This window comes from Perna viridis, chromosome 2 (genome assembly GCF_037379345.1).
Source record: "Perna viridis isolate PV_CMFRI_1.1 ecotype Kerala chromosome 2, ASM3737934v1, whole genome shotgun sequence".
NCBI lineage: Eukaryota > Metazoa > Mollusca > Bivalvia > Mytilida > Mytilidae > Perna > Perna viridis.
In genome coordinates this window covers 19598687-19626665 of record NC_142446.1, presented here as the reverse complement: position 1 = coordinate 19626665, position 27979 = coordinate 19598687, and the positions used below count along the sequence as shown (strand labels likewise).

Genomic DNA, 27979 nt, shown 5'->3' with positions numbered 1-27979 from the left:
TAGCCCAGAAACATCTGGAACACCAAAGATCTGGGAAACGCAAACGAAGATAAGAATATGTATGCAGTCTTGTTGTATGGAGACATGGATGACTACAGTGGCATGTGGTCATGTGTCGGCTTTAAATCACATTAAAGTATTGTCCTTGGAGATAACAGTTTGGTCAAGGTCTGTACAAGGACATACCAGCCAAATACCTGTAAAATTGTCATTTAAATTGTAGATTCTATGTTCAGTCAACTTCTGTACGTTGTGACTACCAGTTTAAAATCTATATGCTACACCTATATGCTTACATTATAGTATCAAACATGATCCGACAGTGTAGCAAACCGAATACATGACTTAAAACAATTTAAATGCCTTCAAAAATAATTGCATTTCAGTTACGACCAAGTGACTGCAGTCAAATGCTACTGAATCACATCTACTTATGCATTAGGAACCCCAGCTATTCCAGTGTTTGAGAGGTTATAAAAGTGGTGGCAGCCGGAAGTGTTTTTTTTCTCTTTTGGTTGCTTTTGCAAAATCAAAGGCAACTTTGTTTATTTCGATTATTTTTAGTTTTAGTTGTACTTCATGGTAGCCCAAGGAACTGACACATGTAGTATCTAGTTCTGGATTTCTTGCCTTTATCACGAACTAAGTTTACTAAACTAAAACTAATAGGGAGAAGTCACTTTTTTCTACTAAGTAGGGTGATGTCACTTCTCTCTGCAAACAAAGTATTGAGAATTTCGCACACAAGAAATGGAGTGCCTAGTGTTCGGTATTGTGTATTTATATTTGCTATAATGTAGCTATATAGCGAAATATATAGCTTAGAAATGCACGAATTTAACCTTCTTAAGTACTTTGAAATCTTTTAAATTACTAGTATTTTATAAGATGATGGTCACATAAACAAGTATCTAACATCCCAAAAATAAAAAAAAAGAACCTCATTTATCATGAAGAACAATGTGCAGGGTTTTAGCCAGGATTTCCAACTTTTTGTCACTTTTCCGCGACCAAAACAACTTTTCTTCAGATGTGACAGGGGAAGATTTGTATCCAATAGATTTATACCTCCATAGTCGGCTGTCTTAAGTATTAGTTTCCACTTGGTGTCCGTCTTGGTCGTCATTAACTATTTAAAAAAAAATTCTCACCTCCTCCTTGGTATCAGGACAAAAGTACTTATGTATTCAGAAATTGTCAGTCTTTTTAGTAATTGCAGTAATTTTCTTTACCACATGTCATATATATTTCGTAACCATGTGTACTTTTTTGGACCGATTTTCGTGCCAAAAATCACATGGCAATAAGAAAAATGTAAACTTTTTTCTCTTTTTAGCAATTCGGGACATTCGAAGTGTTGAAGGTACCATCTGATAGCATAAACATTTTAATGGAATATAAATGTTCTTTTTTAAGTAAATCAGTTTCTAAATAAAAAATAAGACGGGCTGCCAATTTTCAACCTTGCATTCAGGTAAATTCATTTTGGTGCACAAAATACCCATCAAGGTATATTTGACCATAGCGAATTTGCTTGGTTCAATATATATTTACATCTGATTGTCACCACTACTGAAAATGTAAGTGTGGTAGTAACTAATGAAATTAAATAACATATCCAGTTATTATAAGTAAGACAATAACAAATTAACAATATTTGTATATGAAATAAAACTGTCTCAATAAAAATCAATGTGTAACCTAAAAGCAAATTTGATGAAAACATTTCTTGCACAGAAATATACTCTAAATCATTGATGAATAATTCCATCCAGTGACAGGTGTACATATCCTTTCCTTCCTTTTACTATTCTTCTGTTTAAGATGATAACTGAAAACTCAAGTCTGCTTTAGCTGACCCTTTCAACTCTCATCCCTACTTCGGTCTAACCTCTTTTCTATGTGGTGTTATCTTCTTTATGTGATTCATCAAGTCCTCCTTCGAGATCTTATCACTTGAAGATTCAAAAGTCTGATCTGGATGGATTTTCACACCTACCTCAAAGTCCCACCTGTAACTATGTAACTTGCACTCTCTACATGAAAAATTAAAATTAAGTAATTATAAATACAGCTAAACAAAATATGTTTTCTGGCAGTAATTACTGTAATATTCAGATTTTTCACACCCATAATTCTGTATCTGACATGCCTGTACCAAGTCAGGAACATTGTGGTGGTGGTTTCCAACTTTCCAGTTTTTACCCTGATATTGCCATTTGTTATACAGACTATCCTTTTTGATGCCATTTTATCGGTAATTTTGTTCTTACTCTTCTTTCTGTTGGAGCCTCAAATGCTCTAATTACTATAATATGATACACTTACCTCACAGAAGCTACACTATCTGTTGGAGCCTCAAATGTTGATGATTTTAACTTCAGATTGTAAAAATATTTTCTATTGGTTGACTTGCTGAGTGCTATTGTCCATGGTCCTAAAATAGAGAACCAATTGCCATTAGTCTTGGCAGTTGTTAACTTGACAAATGTAAGAAAAGATCATATTTTGAAATAATTGACAATCAAGTACACTAAATGTGCTTACTTGCAATTTTCAGCCTCTTTAAAGTTTTATTTCTGTTATTTAGTGTTTATTAATACTAACAATTATTGGGAACACAACATGTTGATGCAAAGCTGTGAACTCAAATGGATGGAGGTTTGACAGAAGCATATAATTAAGGGTAAATAATATAATGACAGATGATTCGGTCTAGGTTAAAGATCATTATCGGTTAGGTAATGTGGAGTGATCTGATGAAGCAGGATCATACACAGGATTTTGAAAGAGGCGCTTACTTAAAAGGTTGGGGTGCAAAGCCAACTAGGTCACCAGCAAGGTACAGGGCAGTGCCTTGGTAGGGGGCCCATTGGGGCAAAGCTCCAAGGAAGAAAATGAATTTCAAGCCTCAGATTGATTGTAGATGAGAGGGCACATGGGATAAATTCATAATGTATATAGACATTTAGAATAGTGAATGATGTAAATTCTCCACTCTGATAATCACAGTTTAAATAAAATGTCACAGCTGAATCAAAATGACAAATTAAAATTGCTTGTTTGTTTTCAAAGGGGGTGTGATTGCACCTCACACTCTCTCCCCCCCCCCTGTGTACAGGTTTGGAAGGGAGCTGATCCAGTTATGTATCTTCAGAAGTTGATAGACACTTAAGTGTGAAGTAGAACCTCCAATCAGTTCTGTCTTAAGAGGAATGACCTGGGGATTTGAACAAACCATCTGCAGTCTGGATAAAACAGACACCAAAGGAAAATGAGTGTTAAATTGGGATGACAGCTTGGAATATTCATCGATCTTCAGTTTTCATGATACAATCCTGGATTGTGGATGGGAGCTTGGGATATATACTGACCTTTGACAGCTTTGACGTTACAGATATCAGGTTTAGGGCTGGGAGTATTTACTGACCTTTGACAGTTTTGATGCTACAGATGTTAGGTTTGTGAATGGAAGCTAACGGTATTTACTGACATTTGACAGTTTTGATAATACAGATAACAGGATGACAGTTTAGAATATTCATTTTTATTGACAATTTTCATGATAGAGACATTAGAATTTAGGATTAAAACTTGAGTTATTTACTGACTTTTAAGGTTTTGATGATAGATTGGGGATGGGAGCTGGGGTACTGACTGACCCTTGACAGTTAAACTGATACAGGTATTTTGATTGGGGGTGGATGGTTGGGGTATTACTGTGAAAGTACTTTAATTTGTGGATAAAAATTTTCATAGATTAGGAAAGAAACTCAAGTTCGTGGATTCTTGAATTCTTGGTTTTGAGGTTTTCAGTATTCACATCAATGAAAACCTCCTTTTTTGTGGGGAACCAAATTTCGTGGTTTAGCATACCCACAAAAACCACGAAAATTGGTATCCTACGAATAATAGTACTTTCACAGTACTTTATCTTTGACAGTTAAATTGATAAAGGCATTTTGATTGGGGATGGATGCTGGGGATATTAATTGACCTTTGACAATAAAATTAATACGGGCATTTTGATAGGGGATGGGAGCTGGGGGTATTAACTGATCTTCGACAGTTTTGATGATGCACCTAGCTGACATTAGAATTCTGGATGTGAGGTAGGGTTTCTTACTGACTATTTAAAGTTTTGATGATACTAACATCAGTATTGTGAATGGGAACTGGGGGTATTCACTAACCTTTGACAGTTTTGATAATACAGACAACTGGATTAGGGATGACAGTTTAGAATATTCATTTTTCATGACACAGACAGTAGATTCTGGAGTATTAGCTGACTTATTTACTGCCTTTTTTATGATACTAACATTAGTATTGTGGATGGGAGATGGGGTATTCACTGACCTTTTAGCATTTTTGATGATACATTAGAATTTGGGATGTAAGCTGCGGTTTTGATGATACAGACACAAGACATGAGGTCCATCAGTTCTGTCAGGCAATATATCTACTTTGTGATTGATGCTGGTGGTATTCTTGTACAAATTTCCTCAGATCCTGCAATTTCTTATATTTGGATATTGATATGTTGGGTTTTGGTCAGAAGAATGTGCCATACAAAAAGTACCCCAATACAAACACTTTCTTCAAACTGTCCAGTTGAAATCATGCATACCAAGCATATCTAATACATTTTCTGATTTATTTCATATGAATATATCAGTTTTGTTGCTCAAATTTTATTTCAATTGAAGATTCCATCATTTTTACATTATAACCTCTGTATTGTTGACACACATCATCCTATATTAACAAGAATGTGCTTAGCTACTGTGCCATATTCAAATGTTGGAACTATTGCTTCGAACTTAGTAAGAAAAGTATTTTATGGTTTACAGCTCGGAGAAGTTAACATGGGACTTGAAATACCTTAAATTTATACCCTCTTTGAAATGAGATAATCCACAGTACTGCAAAACCAAACCTTTTTTATAGCACATTGTTCCGACCCCAGATATCCAAAAAAAAAAAAGAGGAGGGTTGTAGGGTCAGAGGAAATTCAGACTAGCCCTATTGACTAACCTTTGACAGTTTTGATGATACAGACACCAGAGGGCAGGTAACATCTTTCATCTGTTCTCTCTGGTGGGAAGTAACATAACCTGGGAGTTCCAGATCCTTTCACTCTTCTGAAGTGTAATCTAAAAGATATTTAAAAGAAACAATGATTATCTTATAATACATGAAAAAAGAAAAATAAAGTTGAACAGCTAATTTGTTTAACTATTATTACCAAATTTAAATCTTTCATTTAATGAGTTGGTTAGCAAATTGTTCTTCTAACTATGAACCACTGAGCATGTATACTTACCTATCAAATATCTGTCCAATCTGTTCAAATCTATAGACATGTGGAACTATAATAGGAGTTACAGTAGGTTTTGTTGGTTTGGTGATGGATTTCACAAATCTTCTTAGCTTGTCCATCCTTAAAATAAATACATATATTTGTTAAAACCTTAATGGTAAATGTGCAACATTTACATAAGTGTGCATTAGCTCACATTCAAGATTTGGGAAGTAACACAGGTTAATGAAAGCTACATATTATACAGCCTATTTTTCAAAATGGTCTACTGCACTGGACTCAGTTGAGGCCATGTTGACACAAATGTCAGAGCAGAGAAGGGGTTAAAACTAACTGAGGGAAGCAAACTTGCAGTGTCACACCAATTCTAGAGTTTCAATATATCTGACTATCTTTAGACTTGATATACATTATTTTTATCACAAATTGTTTTCCTTCAGTAAATTCTTACATATATCATAAAATTTTGTAACAATTTTCAATAAAACCAACAGTCAACACCTACAAAAGAAACCAAATATCAAATATTTTAAGCCACACTGAAAATTACTAATGTGCCATATAAATATGTCAATCACAGAAAGAACCATCAGTTTAGTTATGAGTAAAATAGGATGAAATTGTTGTTACAGATACATTCTGACCGGACATGCATAATTCAAAACCAATGATTTCCTTTTAAATGATGATGTCATATAAACATTTGATATGGTCAGTATCCAAGAGTCCTAGAAAGAGAATAACAGCCAGTATAAATTATGCAACGTATATGCTGTTGATGAATATTATAAGCAATTGTTATCTAAAGCTTTTTTTTATACAAAAACATTGAATATCTACTAAGTCAAACCTTTCAGTGAAAGGTAGTTCCCGAACATCATTGCCATAAAGGAACAAAGCATCCAGTGCATGTACTGTCATTAGTCTTTTCTGGCCTGTTCCCTAAATAATAAATACCATTTACAATACTATTCATTAATTTTATCCTGTACATATCCTGTACATATCATGGTGTATAACATAAACATAAACATATTTAAAGAATAAGAAACAAGAGGCTTCAGGAGCCTGAATTTCTCGCCTATTGAATTTTTTTCCTTTCAAGGGCAATAACTCTAACAAGGAGTTGACCAAAATCTTCGATCCCACCACACTTTTGTAGGCTCCATCATTACGATCATTACAGCAAATGAAAGTTTCTTCCTATCTATCATAATTTTCAAGATATTGGGTAAAAACTGTGAAAAAAAAAAACATCATTTTTCACCTTTCAAGAGCAATAACTCTAACAAGGAGTCATCCGACAACTGTAATCCAATGCAGACTTTTGTAGGACTTATAAAAAGGGTTATTTTGGCAATGAAAGAATTTGGTTTAACCTAACAGTTTTGGAGATACATGAGAAAAAACTTCTGATTGACCCCTTTGTTCTTCTTTTAGTAACAGCAGTTAAAAAATCTTCAAATCAGTTCTATGCAGAATACCCTAAGAAACATTCATTAAGTTTGGTTAATTTGGTCAAGTAGTTTCAGAGAAGATTTTTGAAAGTAAGAACGCTAAAAATAAGACAAAATATTGAAAAATTTGTCCTCAGACAGATCTCATCCATCTGAACACATTCAACAATATCAATATTTTGCTTAAGCTTACAGTTTTGGAGATATATGAGAAAAATTTCTGTCTCACACTAATGTTCTATTTTTAGTTTCTCAATGGATCAAAAATCCCCACATCAGTTCTATGCAGAATACCCTCAGGAGAATTCATACCAAGTTTGGTTCAAATTGGTAAAGTAGTTTCAGGGGAAAGATTTTTTTATAGTAATAATGTTGAAAACAGCCGAAAAACATAGAAAAGGGGCAATAACTCCAACTGGGCTTAATGAATTTACATGATAATTTGTCAACAGGTAGATCTCATCAGTCTGAACACGTTTACCCATGTCAGATTATGGCTAAACCTAAAAAGTTTGGAGATATATGGGAAAAACATTTTTCTGATCCCCAAGTTCTTTTTTTAGTAATGGCAGGAATGTTTTTTTGACAGATCAAATATACCCACACCAGTTCTATGCAAAATACCCTAAGGAACATTCATACCAAGTTTGGTTCTAATTGGTCAAGTAGTTTCAAAGGAGAAGACTTTTTGAAAAATTGTTAACAACAATGATGACAATGCCATGTGATGGCAAAATGCTTGGCAGGACAAAGCTTGATACCACTGCAGTGATTCTATAAGTCACCACAAAATGTTAAAATGTGTAAATTCAAAATCAGTTGCTTTAGAAGTGAATCCTTTGTACTGTCAACTGTTTTGTAACATTTGTCATTAACAGTATTAAAAGGTTAAGAAACACTTAGACCAGCTTAAATCTAATAATGTATATGGTGTTCATCTCCATAAATAAAACAGAAACAAAAATGCACATCAAATGTTCCCCAATAAGTAAATTCTCCTAGTAGCAACATCCCTTCAGCACCTGCATATGGAGTTTTCATATCACAACTCATATGTTATGCCAGAGCTTGTCGTTACTATGCATACTTTTTGAATCGCACTACACATCTTACAATTAGGCTTCTGGAACAGGTTTATGTTGCTACAAGATTGAAGTCATCATTACAGAGGTTTTATGTTCGTCATCTTGAACACATGGACTGTTTATGGTGTATCCACCTGCACCATGAAAACTGATTTGTACATCATAGTTTTCCTTTCCTCTTTTGTCTACCACTAACTTGACTTTTTATGAGCAACTCTGCAGGTGTTTCTAGAAAAACAGAGGAGGCTTACCCTACTTATGCACCAGGTCAATATTCAAGTTTTTAGTGGAGTTGCTCATTTACTTTTGTTACTTTTTTTTATTATTTTAGTTACATTATGTTCTTTGTTGTGTTTGTCTATTTTCCATGTCTGGTCTTTGTCCCTGGATTACATTCTTTTGATTTCCGCTATAATCTTGGTTCCCTTGATTACTCTTTCACGCAAATTTAAAAAATATCAAAGAATTAACTCCTGAACCATTATAATAGAACTACCTCTCCCTTCAGCTCTTGAACGAACTCAACTTCTAATAATGTTTTGGCAGGTAATTCAACATGGATACTATCTTCATCTAACTTTCTCCATTTACTCCGACCATCCCATTTAAAGACATGTGATCTCTGTAATACAAACATACATGGTCAAGCAGGTCAATACAGATTATGAGATTTCAAAATTTTGGCAGGAGTTTACACATCACAACTGGAGGCCTTTAATCAAAAGGTCATAAATAGAGTTTTGATAGGGACATTTGACTTTCTGAATATTTAATCATCCTTATGATTAAAAGTGAGTGATGTAAACCCATCACAAGTCAAATGGTTGCATAAAAACAGTTTACATGTTAATTAGCTTTAAAGTACAGTATAATTTACCTGGGTTGTGTAATGTCAAATGCTAACACTGAATAACAAACATTCACTGGTATTTTATTCTCCTACAATATATATTTTTAAAACATGCATTTTAAACATCTGAAAATACAGGAGATTCAACATTCCTGACAGGAGATTCTTATGTTTGTCAAGAATTATAAAATGATACTAACTAGTAAGGAATGCAGAGATTTACAAAAGAACCCCAAAATTTAGCTCAAGAAATTTGTAAAAAAATTTGCATCATATTCACATGAGTTTATACTACAATGCTTAACATTGTTGGTTGGAGTTTAACGTCCGAGCAGCAATATTTCAGCTATATTCAGACGATGAACATGAAATTGATGATAAAATGAATATGAAAAGATGATGAAATAAAAAAGGGATGGGACAAAAGGACAATGGGGGTCGACAAATTTTGATTGCCTATGGAAATAGGGAGAGGTGGGTAGGGTCGGGCAATTTAGCCTCCTGTGGCGGAGCCCTATGGTTCCAACTCAGGGAGAATACCACAGTAGGGTTCTTTAACGTGCGCGGAACGTGGCATCTTTCCCAACACGGTGCACCACTATGGTTTGCGGTCAGGTTATCCGTATTATAGCCTGACAACCCCAGCATGTAACACGCCAGGGGTACCCCATTCCACCACCTGGGGCACACATCCCAGTTGCTCTGTGGGCAGAGTGCCCTAGCCCCCGGCTAGGGTTCTGAGCACTATTTAGTCGCCTTTTACGACAAGCTTAGCGCTGCTGCAGGCCTATTCTTTTAACACCCGGACCAGCATGGGGCACAATGCTTAACAAAAAACTTGCTTGATTGTTTATAGAACTATATTACTTTATAGAGTATTTTTCAATGTTTTCAAACTAGAACTGGCTCAAAACAGAGTTGAAAGTTAAATGTAAAATCCTTTAGGTTGGATTATTCCTCTTTCAAGCACTCAGACAATAGTTAACATCTTTTATGCACATCTATACTTATGCCTAACCTCCCTATAAAATTTCATCAAAATCCAAATTCCTATTTATCTCCAAACTTCGTTTGAGGGAGTATGAAAATATAGCATTTGAAAAATTTTACATTCCATAGCCACACCCCCCTCTCTATCTCGTTAAGTGAACAATGGCAACTAATATTGCTATGCTTTAAATCATTTTGTTTCAAATATTTTCAACAGAAACAAATCAAAATGTTTGCAAACTGAAACAGGCGTAAGCATAATATATACCTACCCCACAGCCTAATAAATACCATCTTTTTCTTTCAGGATTTCCCATAACATAACATCTGTAGTCAAACGGACTAGGTATATTTTGCAGTCCTGAAGGTGTCAATTGCTCTAGGTCATGGGTAATATAATCTAGATCTTCCTTCTACGAAAAAAAAAATAACTCAGTTCTTTTTGAAGGCTGAAGGTGACTACATAGATTTACCGTAAATTGATCTTTTAGTAAAAATAGAGAAATTACTTAATTTTTTAGTTGATCTATTTTGGAATTTTAAATACCCATTAGTATTGCATATCAGTAATAAATCCTAACATTCTATTGGTTACTTGCGGATCAGTTGATGTGTGAGAATCTATGGTGTTAAAAGTAATTGGTCAATACCAAAAATTCAGACTGCAACTTATTATAGATTTACCCTTTTAAAAAGCATACCAGTGATTAGGTGTGACAAGTCATGTTTTTCCCTTTTGTTTTTATATTAAAAAATATGTTAAAAAATAGGTGTAAATTTTTAGAAAAAGAAAATAGATTTATCATTAAAGTGAAATTGAAAGATGGCAATCAGAGTAAAAATTGTTGTTATGTTACTTCTACGAAAAAAAAAATAACTCAGTTCTTTTTGAAGGCTGAAGGTGACTACATAGATTTACCGTAAATTGATCTTTTAGTAAAAATAGAGAAATTACTTAATTTTTTAGTTGATCTATTTTGGAATTTTAAATACCCATTAGTATTGCATATCAGTAATAAATCCTAACATTCTATTGGTTACTTGCGGATCAGTTGATGTGTGAGAATCTATGGTGTTAAAAGTAATTGGTCAATACCAAAAATTCAGACTGCAACTTATTATAGATTTACCCTTTTAAAAAGCATACCAGTGATTAGGTGTGACAAGTCATGTTTTTCCCTTTTGTTTTTATATTAAAAAATATGTTAAAAAATAGGTGTAAATTTTTAGAAAAAGAAAATAGATTTATCATTAAAGTGAAATTGAAAGATGGCAATCAGAGTAAAAATTGTTGTTATGTTACTTCATACGCTAAGTAAAGAAACAAATACTTCAAAACCAAGGAGAAATGAAATGACACAAAATATTTTTTTTTAAAAATGAATCAAAAAGATGATTTATTATGAAAGTGAATTCAAGGGGACCATGATAGTATTTAGGGCAATGTAACCAAGGCTGTACTCTGGTTTCAGATCACAGTCTATAGTAACTGTAATGAACTCCAAAACTCTGTAGAATACACATTGAAGATTTAAAGTAGTATTCAATTGTCAAACACTACACTGAGTTCTGTTGTATTTGGGTAAATACCCCAATGATATCAGTGAAAACATTAGTAGGAAGTTGTGACTTACCCCAATGTGAGGCCATTGGCTGATGGTTAAGTGTAACTTACCCTGAAGAGAAGACATTGGGAATTGGTTGTCTGTGACTTACCATGATGATATCAAAGAAGACATAGTAAGGAAGTTGTTTGTGACTAACCCCAATTATATTAAAGAAGACATTAGTAGGAAGTTGTTTGTGACTAACCCCAATTATATTAAAGAAGACATTAGTAGGAAGTTATTTGTGACTTACTTACCCCAATGATATCAAAGAAGACATTGGTAGGAAATTACTTGCGATTAACCCCAATGATATGTGACTCAGCCCAATGACATTATAGAAAACAATGGTAGGAAGTTGCTTGTGACTTACCATGATGATATCAGAGAAGACAAAATTAGGAAGTTGTTTGTGACTAACCCCAATGATTTCAAAGAAGACATTAGTAGAAATTAATTCTGACTATCTCCAATGATATAATAGAAAACATTGGTAGGAAGTTGTTTGTGACTTACCATGATGATATCAGAGAAGACAAAATTAGGAAGTCGTTTATGACTAACCCCAATGATATCAGAGAAGAAATTGTTAGGAAGTTAATTGTGACTAACCCCAATGATATTTCAGTAGTCATTGGCAGGAAGTTAATTGTGACTAACCCCAATCATTTCAAAGAAGACATTCCACAATGATATAATAAAGAACATTGGCAGGAAGTTGTTTGTGACTCAGCATGATGATATCAGGGGAGACATTTTTATGAAGTCATGAGCAACTTACCCCAATTATATCAGAAAAGACATTGGCAGGTGGTTGTTTGGATGGTGCTGTTCTCACCTCATCTGGTACCTGTTAAGTTAATAAAATACTAAGTGTTATTTTATTGATTACAACACAGACTTACTATTTCATGATAGCACACTGTATGTCATTAATCAACAGACAGATAGTGATATGAAACACTACATAAATGTGATTTGTTTGTAATTTAGTAAAATAAAATTCTCCATTTATTTCGTCATTTTTCAATGATGCAGCTCAAATCTTTACGACTAATCAACATCATTGGGGAATTGCTTTTCATAGTACATTTTGAAACAAATTAGATAAGTGTTCAGGAAAATAACTTTCTGACGTGAATTAAGACGGAAAAGAAATACAACTTTTAAATTGACTTGCACTTGCATGTTGTTGTTGAAAGATGGCATATCATTGATATTTTGTATTTGACAAGGGAACTGTAAATACTTATTGAATCTCAATAGATTCAGAGAGGAAAATTAACCAATGGATCCTGAGGAGAAGATAATAAATAATGACTAATAAAATTTTACAATTCACCTGCCATTTTTCTAGGCATTCCCTTCTTATATCTGACTGTCTAGCTTCATACAGCTCACTACAAATAAATAGAATACAATGTTAGGCAACATTATCAGTTTGATAATTTAATAGTCATCATGGCAAATAAGATTCCTTAATAGATTGTCCCAAAATAGTGGACAGATGCAGTCAGAAAATATAAACCATTCTGACAGAGGCATAAAAATTATAATTTATTCACAATTCACTCTACTCTGAAATTAAAGGTCATACATCACATTATTCATGAAAGATAGATCATACATGTTATACAGACTCTATTTTAGGAGTGCATTGCAAAGCAGTAGCTTCATTAACCTACCGTAGTTTCAGGTCAGTTATTTTGTGGTAATTTTAACTTTATACTTATTGAAATTTTCTATTAAAAAATTTCAATGCTAAAACGCCATCTGATTCTAGCATATAAAATTGTTATGCAATAATTGAGTACAATGAGGTCAATAATACCTACAACCATGAAAGCTGGAAAGTTTGAGTAGTCTTTTCCCTATAAAATGTTGTGTTAGGCAAAGCTTGATAGGTCCCTGAACAGTAGGGACATGGACACATCATTTAAGCTTGATACATCCCTGAATTCTGATTGCAATTACCGGTACTGGTAAATAATAGACACTGCTTTAGAATTTGACATTAATAATAGTGGACATTTCTTGGTCCTTCATTCATTCAAGATTCTGGTCACAACCCCCTAAATCAGTCCAAACCTTCACTGTGGTACCAAGAAATTCATACAACAAGTGAATGCATGTTTATGGCCATTTTTTTACCCCTCATTTCTAAGTGATTCAAGTCAAACCCTTAAAATCAACCACAGCTTCCCTTTTGGGGTATGGCAACAATCTAAAGAAGATCCATTCACTTGTAGTTAAGTTATTATCCTGATAACATGAAAATTCTTGTTTCTGTCCCTTTTTGACCCTTTATTGATAAATGTCCAATTAACAACCCCAAAATCCATCCAAGAATTCCTTTTGTGGAATGGCACTTTGCAGTACAATTTCAGAAAAATCAATACACTTATACTCAAGATATTGTCCAGACAAAATGAAAACTCCTGTTTCTGACCCCTTATTCCTAAACAGTTCATGTCCCAAAACCCATAAAATGCACACCTTTCTTTTGTGGTACCTTGTGATATAATGCTATAAAGATCTATACACATAAACTCAAGATACTGTCCAATCACAACATGTCTACAGATCAAGACAACAACAATGCCATGCCACTACAACAGATGACAGCATGGTACGATTACATGACCATAATTTTTTTAGTGGTCAAATCACAATCATGATTGTTAGATTCAGCATATCATACATTCCAAAGAATTATTTTTTATTGTTGAAACTACAGATGTGTGTGATATCACCTAGTGATACTCCTCAACAGTTAAGGCCATAACCCTCAAAACTAATCCCAACCTTCCATTTGTGGTCTGGAACAATGTCATAAGTATTCATACACTTATACTCAAGTTACTGTCTGGAAATCAAATGAAAATGATGCTATTACATTATGGGACCACATTTTTTTCATATTTTATAAAGGGACATCATAACAGGTCAAAATAAGTAATTTGCAATCTGTGAAACAAAATCAACTGGACAGCAATGTAAACCAAATATTTATGGATGTACACTGAACAAGGCAAATTTCTATTGGTAACAACTAGACTGATGTAGTTTACTACAAATGCAGTATCTAAAAAGATTCTGAGAATAAATTTAATGAGCATATAGTAGCTTCATCAACAAAACTTTTGATCACTAAGATGCTTTGATGTTTGATATCAGAACTTCACAAAATAAAATGTTTTGCTGATTATTGACAGAGTTATTTCCCTTGATGTAGTGTACCACCTTAAGATGCTTACGTATTTTGTGTAAATGCTTGAATTTTCTTCAGCCCAGCTATCTGCATTTTCCCTAGTCTGCAAAGATATTAAGCTTTAATTAATACATTGTTAAATACTCATATATCATTGTTGTACACAAGGGTTTATATAACAACTTTTCTCCATCTCATTTAAAAAAAAAAGACATTCTCTTGTCATTCATCTCCACATTTTGGGTTGTTACGATGCTGTCTCTTAGGCACTGAACTATTTTTTTATTTCAATTCTGCAGTTTTGATCTGTCTTATTTAAAGAAACCCTTTACAATGCAAGTTCAGAGGATAGAGTTAGTCCTCTCTTGATTAAATAAAAGTCATCTGATGAACTGTATTAGGTAGTGGACAATCCAGAAGTAGATTTGAAATTTCTATTAGACATAGTTTTAATTACATAAAGAATGACTGTAAAATCAGAAATTATATTACAAACAAATGTGCAGATATTAAATTGCATTAATTAGAATTAAAAAGTTAAATCTCTTTCTCAATTGTAAAGATTGCATTGGGTGATTGTTATTTAATCAAGAGAAAAACCAACTCTCTCCTAACAACATTTTCATTTAAGCTGTAAAAGACAAAAAGTAACTGTACACCCAGAAACAGTTTCAATAAAATATTGGTTGTTATTACAATTATTATTATTATTAAATCTTTTGTCTAAAAACTATAATCACAACCCAAATGTATATAATATTGTCAAAAAAAACATATTATGAATTCTTTAATGACACAACTTATTTCCTGAATGAACAGTATACACATCCATCTAGCAGGTCAATACATGAATCCTACTAATGCCAACTATTTTCACTATGATAATATTCCAATGAAGATTTTCTTTACATACAAAAAGTACATATCATTAAAATCTTACATATTATTAGAATTAAACATGTAAGTAAAGAATTCAGCATCATCCTCTAGTACATCATATGGCACTATTTCATTAATATCTTCTGTTGATGTGGATGATAAAAGTTTATTCAGATCTACATTAATTTCATGGAAGTATTTCCGCACTCCTTCAATATCATCTGATAAATTTCTACACACTATATATCTGAAACATTAAGCAAAAATCCAAAGCAGATGTTTTAGGGATCTACAATACAGTCATTTATTGCACAACTTTTTCAGACTAGAATTTTTTTTAGAGTACTTTTATTTGTTGTTATCAGTTTTTCTGGTATTGCAAAAATTGGTTTAGATGTTCATTCAATATCTTTTGCCCTTTTTTATTATATACATTTTCAGGGGAAATTTCATAGGACAAATAAAATTATGCTTTGACGAACTAAAAAAAAAAACATGAAAATTAGTATTTAAAATTGATAAATATTTTCACAATATACTGTTTTGCTTTTTTCAGTTTGTATTGGGATACTGAGGCCATATTACAAAGTTGATGATATGAACTTTCATAAAATGTCTGTAACATTGATTCCCTTATACTTGTGAAAGAAATGCAGCATCTTTTACTTGTGACGCTTATGAAGAGAAAGGTATATCTCACTTTCATGGGAAAATCTTCAATAAGAACTTCTATAAGAACTTTTTTATTCTGTTAAACTCAGACATGACATAAGTTCAAAGCCTTCAAAAGTATTGTTGACAGAGAAGCTCTACTTAAAAATTCTGTAAAATGATGAAATACCTTTCTGAGTTTGCAGGTCGACTTGTAACTGGTTTGATGATTGAGACTTTATGAAATATTCTGTACATCAGATAGATGAGACCAATACTGAACGGAGTGAACAGGTCAAACAGTTTACACACAAAATGACCTCCTGCATGAAAAAAAGAAAACAAGATTTTACTAATATATATAACCAATTTCAATGTAGACATTTTAAAACTAGATATATAACTCAATATGATAATTTCTGGTAACTCATCAGTATCAGGTAATACTTAATAAAAGAAAAACATAAAAACTTGTTTACAATGGAAAGTCAGGGAATATTGCATTGTTACACCAAGATTAAATATGGAATTGGTGCTGCAAAAGTTTACTAATCAAAACTTTTAAAAGTTTGGTAACATTAAATAGCAATACCAGCTTGAAGCACTTGTACATAATTGAAATCAACAGGTTTGTGAGTTTGATATAAGCCTATCTGGCACAAAAGTTAAAATATACTTGAGTATGAGAATAATCTTAACTTCCATGGTAACTCCAATCAAAGTCTTTGAAATTGATGACATCACAATCAGTTAAAAATTTTCTCAGACATAAGTAAGTTTTTCGTGTTTTCTGGTGCAGGAGCCTGAACTGTTTAAAGAGGAATTAGTAAAAAAAAGAAAGACTTCTTGTGATTTTAATTACACATACAAACTGTCTGAATCTACTGTTATTCTAATATTATCAAAATATAAAAACTTACCTTCCCTCAAAATAGAAATAGCTACCAAAAACTGACATAAGTACAACTGTTTTGATAAAATCTCCTGGATGTTTTCTTGACCCTCAACAGAAAACCCCTGAAACAGAACTATTGTTGTTAAGGTACATCTTGGTCATATATGTCATTTATACACCTTCATAACAGATAGTGATTTCAGCAAGTTTAACCTAAACATCAATGTATGCATAGATTACTCAGTTGAAATGGGAGAGACTGCAAAAAGAGAAATAAAACTATCAGTCTCCTGTATTTTCTATTCTCCTGATGATTGTCAACGTAAGTTAGTAGCGTGAATAGACAATAGACTTCCTTACGTTGGCATAAAATGACATAGGTAAGCAATATGTGAAAACTAGGTAATTTCACAGTTTTTGTCATACTGAAATGATTGTAGGACTTGCTATGAAATATTTATATGTGTACAGTTTCTGTCCATAAGCTAACAGTTATGAGTTCAAAGATTAGAAACAAAGAAAAAACAAACAGGTGCTATCTGACAAGAAATTTGTTTACCTATTGCCATGGAAAAACAATTGCTGCTTTATATTTTCTATATTACCTATTTGGGTGGGATATGCCCCACAAAAATGAGTATTATCACCGATAAAAGAAATAAAGCTACAACCATATTTCATTTTGATTCAGGGAACCAAAACATAATGTTATGGACTTTTGATGCAAGTTAATTATAACACAGCAAGCTACTACTGGTCTGTCACTGTTTTTCCTGGATTAACTCAAGGTAATCTACATCATGAGTAAAAAGGCCAATCTTATTTTTTGTTCAATAAATGTTTTACTTGTATGATTTTGTTTTGTTATACAAACTATGTACTGAACAACAAGAGGCTCCCAGGAGCCTGAATCGCTCACCTGGTTATATTTTGTCTTTCAATGGCAATAAATTTAACGAGAAGTTTACTATTAATTTTGATCCAAGAAGACTTTGGTAGGACTTATAAGGATCAATACATGGCTTAACAGATAAAAATGAAAATCTGACCACAGATACATCTCATCATCCTGAACATTTTTTCCCCTAAGTCAGAATTTGGCTAATCCTAACAGTTTTGGAGATATTAATCGAAAATCTACAGTCTGACCCCTATGTTCTATTTTTAGTAATGGCAGCCATGTTTTTGACGGATCAAAAATCTAAACATAACTTTTGTGCAAGATACCCGAGAGACATTCATACAAAGTTTGGTTCCACTTAGTCAAATAATGTCAGAGAAGATTTTTGAAACAAAAAACAATAAAAATAAAAATTAACAAAACGTCAAAAAAAAGCAATAACTCATAAATGGCTTGACAGATTAAAATAAAAATTTGAAGACGGACAGATCTCATCATGCTGAACACTTTCACCCGAGTCAGAATTTGGCTTAACCTAACGGTTTTGGAGATATATGCAAAAAACTACAGTCTGACCACTATGTTCTATTTTTAGTAACGGCGGCCATGTTTTTTGACGGACCAAAAATCTAAACGGAACTTTCGTGCAAGATACCCTAAAAGGAACATCTGTGCAAAGTTTCATATAATACCTCTCAGCAGTATCAGAGGAAAAGATTTTTGAAAAATTGTTAACGGATGACGACGGACAACGACTATGGACGCCAAGTGATGGCCAGGTGAGCTAAAAAAGGAGTTATGGAAACTATTGATTTCTGTAAATCATACACCAAAGACACCAAAGTGGACATTTGTACTGCACTCTAATCTTACCCCATCAGCCATAACAAAATGAACACCCCTGCCCTCTGTACTATCTTTAACAAACTGTATAAAAGCTGCCTGATTATCAGGATTAAATATATCTCCATCACCCTCTGCTCCTCCTACACCTAAAAAAACAACAAATATGTTTTGTATCAAATAGCAAGTTTGACTTACAAACAGCTAATATTGCTATTGTAGTCTTGTTGGTTCTTATAGAAAAGCAAACAAAAATCAAGAAATCTATCAACTATCCCAACCTACGTAAATAAACCAAGTAGTCAAACCCGAGCCAAAACTCAAATCCCTTGATATGATACATCTATATATAACTTATAAGTGTCCAAATAACAAGTGGTTCAGACAAGCATATGCAGAGAAAAGTGCTACAAAAAGTGTGAAGGGCAGATGGATGGATAGACTAACAAGGGTTTAATAGATAAACTCACCCTTCCTTCCCAGATGTGTGCAATAATTTCTTCTTCTTTTCAAAAGCAATGCTATAAAATTTAGGGAAAAAAATGTGATTTGTACCTGTAATTTAACACACTTTATTTACCATAATGAGGTTCAAACATCTCAGCAGGACCAGCAAAGAAGTCCTCTAGCTTAAAATCACAAGGTCCTTTCAAAGTCATTCCAAAGCCCTTGGCTTCAGCTTTAGATCTCCACAGAACATATTCACTGAAGCCTCCAGGTCCTGCACATACATCAGCAAAGAATAACAGCTCACCATGATGAGTTAATGGTCTCTAAAAATGACATTTGTTTACAATTTTTAAAAGTTAAACATTCAGATAATGTTAGCTAATGTTTTCAAAATAAACACAGGAATATACAATGGCCAAGTAACACTTAAATGGTAGATTCTCATTCAACCTTCACAAAAAATATGGGGCGCGTGGAAGGATTTTATTTTTTATTATTTTTTATTTCTTACCAGATATTTGCTAGCCTAATTTTAGCTATTTGAAATATAGATATGTTCTAAATCCATTGCCACATCAGTTTCAGAGAAAAAAACATTGTTTAAGTCAGCAAGAAATGAAGGATTTGTGTGTTATAGAAGCTCAATACGAGAAACTGACACAAAAAAATCCCGATCTTGAAATTCCAGACCCAATTTTTTTTTTATTTTGTCAATTTTTTATGGGAAGGGGACAAGAATCTTTTAATTAATTATACCCCCACCAACAAAGTTTGGAGGGTATATAGGAATAACCTGTCTGTCTGTCTGTCTGCCTGTCTGTAAGTGCAACTACTCCTGAACGGCTCGAGGAATTTTAGTAAATTTTATAGGAAGGTTGAGTGTCATACGTAGATGTGCATGAATGAACACAATTACTGTCAGAGTACTCCAAAGGGAGATTTCCCATATTAATAGCTTCACATGTTTAAAACCTTGTAAGCGAAACTCCTCTAAAACCACTCCAGGAATTTTCATGTTATTTATAGGAAGGTTGGGAATCATATGTAGATGCGCATGAAGGAATGTAATTACTATTAGATGACTATAAATCCAAATTGAAGATTTTACATTTTCAGTCCATTTGAAGCAGGGGTTGTTCTCTTTGTGAATTCTAATTTTATTTGGCCTATTCAATCCAAATGGTCTTTTCCAAATTTCAACAGTCCAGATACATTTTAAGTTGTATTTCAGGCCAATGAGAGCCTTTATTGCCCCTTCTCCTTTTTTTTTTACATTTTAAGTTGTACATTTTAAATTTCCTTTTTTTGTGATTTTTAGTGTTTTGTGTACAGTAACTGAACCAATCTGAACAAGACTGTAACTTTTTTTCAGGTTGTATTAATTGTGTAATTCTCATGACTTTTCAGTAAAGGTTAATTAACATGATGAGAAAACTGTGATTTCTTTTATACATATGTCCACAAAATGTTTTCAAAATAGACCATATAAATCCATTCAGTATAAGTATGATTCAACTTCATTGAAATCATCCATTGTAAATATTTGATCAAAACTGCTCACTCATTATCTATGATAAATAAATTACGGAAAAATATATCGATCTGTTAATTGATATAAAGAAAATGGATGTGATCATAAAGAAGACAGAATCTAAAAGAGGAAAGCTAGTTATCATAGTTGATGTGCACAAACAAAAAGGCCATCTCAGAAAAAAAAACTGCTAAGTTCTCTTATAAAGTTTCAATTTCAAAGTTCAAGAAAAAAAAATACAATCAAGTTGACAATACTACAAATGTATTAATTTTTGTGGTTGCTAATTTTCGATGACTCTGTCAAATGAATATATTTGCTAGTATCAATTTTGGGGGTTAAAAAATGGTTTAGTTCAACATGTTTAAATTGTACGAAAATATTTTTCAAATTTCTTCATATTCTATGGTTTAGGGGATGTTTTTTTTTGTATATCTTTAACTATTTCTAAATTTCTGTTGGATATTTATTATAGTTCCTGAGGAAACCAGAATTTGTTTTTGTCTATTTCTTGAACAAAAAAAGTATGACTGTAGGACTGCTTTAATTTATAACATTACAATAAATGAAGTCAAGAAACATAAGATAAATTATTAATACATGGCTCACATTTACTTCAAAAATATACCTACACTAAAAAGGAAAATAAATGAATACTTACCCCCTCAACATCTAATGGTTTGGTAAACATGAAATCTAAAATGGCGTCCATGTTAGCCATTTTCATAGCTGCACTGAAAGATTTTTAAATGGCTTTTGTAGTAAAGTAACTAATCTGATACAAATGTAAGTGAACTGGTAGTTTGAAATAGAATATCTTCATAATAGTCTGATCCTCGATTAATAAAATAAAGTTTTACCTGAAACTGTAACAAAAGGTTACCAAATTAGTAACACACAGATAGACACAAAAAAAAATGTAGAAGTCCAATCTTTTATCGGTAATCTATACTTTTTCTCTTTGATCTTATTGAAAGATATATTTCTATCTCTTGTACAATATCTGTCAAAACTTTTGTAATGAGTGTGATTCTTCTTAAGAGTAAGGAATGAAAATGATGTCCCACACAAACTAACTATATTTTTGTGCAACAAAAGTTGTCCAAAAAAACTTACAGTACATTAAAATGATTAAAAATACAATTATAAGATTACCAAAAAAAAACCAGAATATTGAATACTATTGATTTTGTAACTGACAATATCATATGGGATTTTGTAACTGACAATATCATATGGAACATCGAGACTTGTCAAGATATTTCACATGATATTGTCAGAATCAAAATTGAAATTAACTAATGTGGAAGTTCTTTAATTTGTGGATACCAGTTTTCATGGATAAGGAAAGAAACACAAGTTGAGTGGAACTTGAATTCGTGGTTTTGAGGTTTTCAGTATACACATCAATCAGATTCTCCTTTTCATTTGGAACCAAATTTTGTGGTTGGGCCCACCCATGAAAACCACGAACATTGGTACCCCACGAATACCGGTAGTACTTGCACAGTATTCTATATATTTTGCTGGCAGAGCATAATATACTGTAAACATGACAAGTGTAAGCTGCATGTCCTCTAGTGTCACCACCTTAAGGTGTCAGGTGCAGTAAGTTTTGTTGCTGTCCATAAGCATGTATTCTCTGTCCCATAATTTTTTGTCAAAAAATCTTAGAAACCCTTCAGGGAAAAAATTTGAAATTGGGTATTGAGCTTAACATTGATACGTTGTTAGGTGTGTTGTTTGTTTGGGTAACACATCAACTATTTGTCTGCTGGGCTTTGTTGCTCTTTATGGATTTTAGAAATTTTGAGTCAAGAAACTAACCTTCATGGGGTTAACTTGTAAATCTGTGTGCAGCTTCTTGTTAATAAGTTTTGCCATGTGTAAACTTTCCAGCTAAACATTCATTTAATTCATGCTTGGTAGAATGGTTTTGTTGCTATGTTTTTTCTGGTTTTGTCATTTTTCTTTGCAAAAAATTTCAGCAATCCTTAAATGGAAAGTGTGAAAGCTTTTCAGCTCAATCAACTTCTAGTTTACTGAAACAATTACAATTTTGTAAAATTTAGTCAAGAAAATCTCTGCAACCCTTCATTGGTACATTTTTAAATTTGAATTTTGAATTGAAAAGAAAAGCTTTTAACATTGTTTTGAAGTTGTATAGTTTGTAATCTATTGACTGAGTGCTTCATTCCTGTTCAATATTCCTCTATATTTTAGGGATGGTGACAGCATTGTGTCTTATGGACATATTTCTCCTCTTCCATCACAACTGAATAGTGTTGGTTGACCAATAGTCAAAATATAAGATATACAGAAAAAACATACCGGTTTAAGAAAAAACCTCCTCTGATTGTTTCATATGGGTTGGACCTAGTTCTAGCTCTTCTCATTTCCTCTGGTTCCAAATGATCAAAAATACTCTGTGTATCATAAAAAAAAAACAATAACATTGATTGACTTGTTGTGGTTTAACAAATTATGGCAGATAATGCATGCATTTCAAGATGAAAACTTTTGGCCAATTAAACAGACCCTGCTTTATGAATATAATAAGCTGGATCTTTAATGTGCTAGCTCACAGATTATAAGATATAACAGCCTGCAGGTAGGCCTGTTACTCTATTCAGAGACATTGTTGAGACTCCGCACCAACCAATCATCACTTTATTTCCTATATGCAACATGCTTGGTGGAAAAGCAGTGAGTGCCAATTTTAAAGTCTTTGGTATGGCCAGGGATGAACCCTCTGCATTCTATCCAACCAAGGAAGTAACATGTTTTACATCTTAATAATCTACAACTAAAAATGAAAAGAACAATATTTCACCAGTTATTACCCAAATAACAATTTTCATAAGAGCAATGCAAGCTATATCTCCATATTAATAATATATTTGTACAAATTACATTTTGTATTACCAGGTATTTCCAAATTGCTTATTGCTTACATGAATGATTAAAAACAATATAACAACATGAAAACTTCAAAGTTGTAACCAAATGTACAATAATTTCAGCAAATATCATAGACAAACTGAAGAACCTCTAGTTCTATACCCTGAAAATTACTAAATGTCTACATACCTTGCTTGACAGAACCATTTGAAGAATTTTGTCATCACAGAATTTATTTTCATCATCTATAGTTCTCTTTTTCTGATAAATAGAAAATAATAAATACCCAACCCACCATTTCAACAAAAAGTATGGGTTTGGATGCTGATACTATAAATATCCAGATTCCAGCTATCATTCTTGTCACTGGGTCGAGTGGAAGAAATGATCGTGAATAGATCAGTAATGGATATTAAATAATGCAGCTTAAATGTGAGCAGATGATGTTAAGGATTGTGAACAAAACCTTTGTAACCTTTTTGACAACTTTAGCAAAAGTGCAACTTTTACAAACAAATAAAGGATGATTACTATTTGCAAAGGATATGGAGTAATGCATATTTTATCATTAATAAACCATTTTTTTTAGAAAATGCAATGAGTAACATTTTACGGTACTCTATGAAACATCATCCATTCACAAGTAGCTAGACATGGTGAACTCTAATGACTTTTAATGAGGTAAATATATGGGTTAGTTACCATCAAGCTGATTTACTGAAGGCTACTAAAGACAATTATTACACAGGAAAAATTACAAAACAATGTAATATGTTTTAACACACAAGAAAACACATGTTTACAACAAAAATAGTAAAATTGTTGTTTGCATACAGACACAAAATCATATGAAAATCATACTCTTTTCATATATATGAAGTTTTATGGTAAACATATAATAACCATTTAATTTTTATTTACATTCCTATCATTTATTAATCAATTCATAGTCCTAAACATATATTTTCATATTTTTCATTGAGGTCCTAAACATGTGTTTCTCATGTGTTTTAAAAAATATATGGAAAACACTCTGCAATTTATCTTTTGTATGATATTCATTTTTATGAAAATTAAGAATATACAGTAAACACAATAAATCACTTCTCATTTGTTTGATTTCATATTTTGTAACAAAAATGACAAGTTATATATGTATGCCCTCTTTTCTGCAAAAAATATAATCCGTTCAAGCATACTAGAGTTTGTAATCAATTCTACCTGTCCTTTAACTTTCCAAGGTCTGAGAGTTTCTATAACAGGCTTTGTCTCCATACAGGTAGGTAGCCATTCAATAGTCTCTGCTTGTATTATCTAGGTAAAAAGTAGTACTTTGCAGAGTGCAACTTGAAACTACGATGTAGAACCTTAAACAGTTAGGTTAAGTGTTAAAATATTCAAACTTGAAGCAACTTTTAGTTTGGAATGTGATTTCATATATTTGATACAGTATGATAATTTGATGAAAATGAATTGGTGAAAGAACTTTAAATAAAAGAAATAAGATATTGATACAAAGTTCAGGTTAATGTATATTTCCGATTCCTTTTTGGCCAATTTTTCTTAAATATTAGGACCATAACTCTTTGAATCCAACAAAATCTTCCTAACTATGTTATGAAATCTTGCAGTACTATTTCATACAGTAGATCCAACCACTTTTCACTGAAGTTTTTGTGGAAAACCATCAGTTGGATGCATATATTACCTTTTCCAGCTCAAAATCCCAGTCTATATCAGCCGGCTCCAATCCCTTCAGTGTCAACCCTAACCCTCTTCTTCCTCTCTGTTTTGATGCTTCTATGATATCCACTATACCTTGGCCGTGTTTTCCTAATCCTGTACCTTCTGTGTGACCCATCTTTGCCTAATAAAGTCAAAGAAACATTTATAAAAATAAAACTTTTTGTTATCTTTTCTTTAATTTATAAGCCACTATTTAAACATTAGGAGCATACTTGCTAGTATGAATCTTTATAAATATATACTGATATATATATATATATGTATATAGTTTAATCTATATCTATCACTAGTATTACTATAATTACCATCATTCTTTTGGCAAAATCTGTGTAGCCATCTATTTTACTGTTAATCCTTGCTTTTTTTGCTGCAGGTTCCCCATATCCAGCATCACCATCTCCACCACTGTATACTTGAAGTTTGTCTTCATCACTATCAGAATCTGACAGATCTAGATAAAGAAATACAAAATAATTATTGGAAATAGTATAGCCTCCCAAAAATGTCAAAGTCAAAAGATTTAAAGTTGATACATATAAAACATATACAAACATAAGCTCTGTTGAGCTTTTAAAATTGACTAAAAGCATGTAAAACAACATACATGTAATATCAATGGAACTTAGCTACTTTTCGCAATGGATTTAACTTCCGGTTACAACCAAATTGCCATGAGTGACAATGATATTAAGAAAACTGCATTAATACTAGTCCTATTTCACTATTATTACATGCTTTTTGGAATCTGTAATGCATCCGATACATTTCATCTGCTGATGCTGCATTGTTTTAAAAATGAACTGTTTCACATTTTGAATCTATTTCTTGATGACATTATCACATTTTCAAGTATTTTTGATGATATTTAAGTACAGCTCTGCCTAAAAACCAGGCAGAGGTTTATAATGGGAGATTCACACATTTCTTAATCCCAAATATTTTTTTATTGTAAATACATCTGTAGGCCCAATAGAAACAGTATTAGAAAATTAAAGTTCAAATAAAAGTAGTTCACTATAGATATTAAAACTTAAAATCTGGTTATGTTCTACTACAGAAAAAAGTATGGGAAAATTTCCTGCGGGAATTTTTACACAATAACCAGTAAAAAAATATTTCAAGATATATAGGAGATCGCAAATATATTTTGATTAAGAATCCTTCAGTAGACCTCATAGAAACTGTATTTAAAAAATAAAAGTGAAAGTGAAAGTTGCCCTTTGGAAATATTAACAGTTACATATACATGTAGATTTCTGTTATGTTCTGTTTCAGAAAAAGTACAGGAAAACTTCCCGCCAGAATGTTTACACTATAACCAGTCAAAAAATATTTCATCGCAGATCCAAGGAAATAAACATAGGAAGAGTTGTTTTTAGGACGGAACAAATGTACTTAATTTCACTGATTATCTTGAGATATGATGAATCACCCCCTGCCTGGTTTTAGGAAGAACTTTACTTAAAAGTCTTGAAGTGGGTTTAGCTGATAACTAAAGATATTATATTCATATACATTGTGTATTAGATAATTTAGATAAAACACAGACATACTGGTCAAGGACTGAAGGAGAAGTTCTTGCTAGCAAGAAATTCTCGGCAACCGAGTTTTCTTCCTCTTCTGTGAAACAAGTTTATGCCCGAAGTTTAAGACAAAACGTCTAACAGATTGCTGATATTTTGCTCTAAAAATGAGCTGTCATACAACGACTATCATTATGGAATACAATTTTGGTGCGCAGATTGGCGACAAGTGCTCCTGTCTTGAACTCTCTTTCCTATATACGAGAATTTTTTTATCTAGATTTCGTTAGTGCAGCGATTTATCGACAGTATGTAGCATAAAATGCGTCGAAATTTAATAAAATCATACCTTGGGAACCATACAAACTCATCATTTATGGTTTCGTTAGAACAAACTCCAAAATTGTTAAAAGAAAAATAGAAATGCTACTTTCAGTTTTCAATTTCAACGACAAAATTATCTCCTAAAACAAAACTTGAACTACAATTTGCTAAATTAATGCTTTCGATTCGTAAGCGTTACAGAAACACGGATTATGTGCAAGTGTTCACATCCTCACTAAACAGCGGAACTCCAAGAGTAGCCCTCTTTTTAGAAAATTTTGTTAATTTCATGCAATATTTGAGACAAAAAATTAGCAAAAAGTAGCCTGGAATCACCCCTTTCCATAATAATATTGATAAAAACAAAAACAAAAAACAAAAACAAAACAAAACAAACAAACATAAAACAAAAACAAAAAAAAACAAAAAACAAAAACAAAAACAGCATATACTGAGAATATGACAGTGTTAAGGCAGCAACCATTTGATTTTCTGGTGGAGGCTATGGATCTTTTTTTTTTTATTTTTTTAAGAAAAAAGTATGTTTCCAGTTTTTTAGAAAAAAAGTAATTGTCTTCGGCGATGTGAAAATCAAATTGTTGGTTTTACTCTCATACATAAATACTGTCTGACCCTATGTTCTAATTTTAGTAACGGCGGCCATATTTTTGTCAGCGAGTCAAAAAAAATCCCACATCAGTTCTATGCAGGATACCCCAAGAAACATTCATACCAAGTTTGGTTCTAATTTGGTCAAGTAGTGTCAGGGAGAAGAGTTTTGAAAAATTGTTAACGACGACGGACGACGACAG

The 27979-nt window shown here is 32.5% G+C and overlaps 1 protein-coding gene across 1 annotated transcript; it reads right to left on the bottom strand.

Moving 5' to 3' along the window:
- Positions 1–1371: 1371 nt before the first annotated feature.
- On the bottom strand, positions 1372–27327 carry LOC148623961 (cap-specific mRNA (nucleoside-2'-O-)-methyltransferase 1-like). Its single transcript, XM_088566319.1, has 22 exons — positions 27193–27327; positions 25626–25771; positions 25283–25441; positions 24796–24888; positions 23764–23835; positions 23005–23099; positions 21335–21407; positions 19273–19465; positions 18723–18841; positions 16974–17070; positions 16244–16376; positions 15464–15649; positions 14570–14626; positions 12655–12712; positions 12094–12162; positions 9978–10118; positions 8362–8487; positions 6174–6265; positions 5327–5443; positions 5038–5156; positions 2329–2437; positions 1372–2036 (listed from the first exon to the last, which is right to left on the bottom strand). The coding sequence occupies exons 1-22, from the start codon at positions 27215–27217 to the stop codon at positions 1877–1879; spliced, it is 2439 nt and encodes an 812-aa protein (XP_088422445.1). The 5' UTR covers positions 27218–27327; the 3' UTR covers positions 1372–1876.
- Positions 27328–27979: the final 652 nt, after the last annotated feature.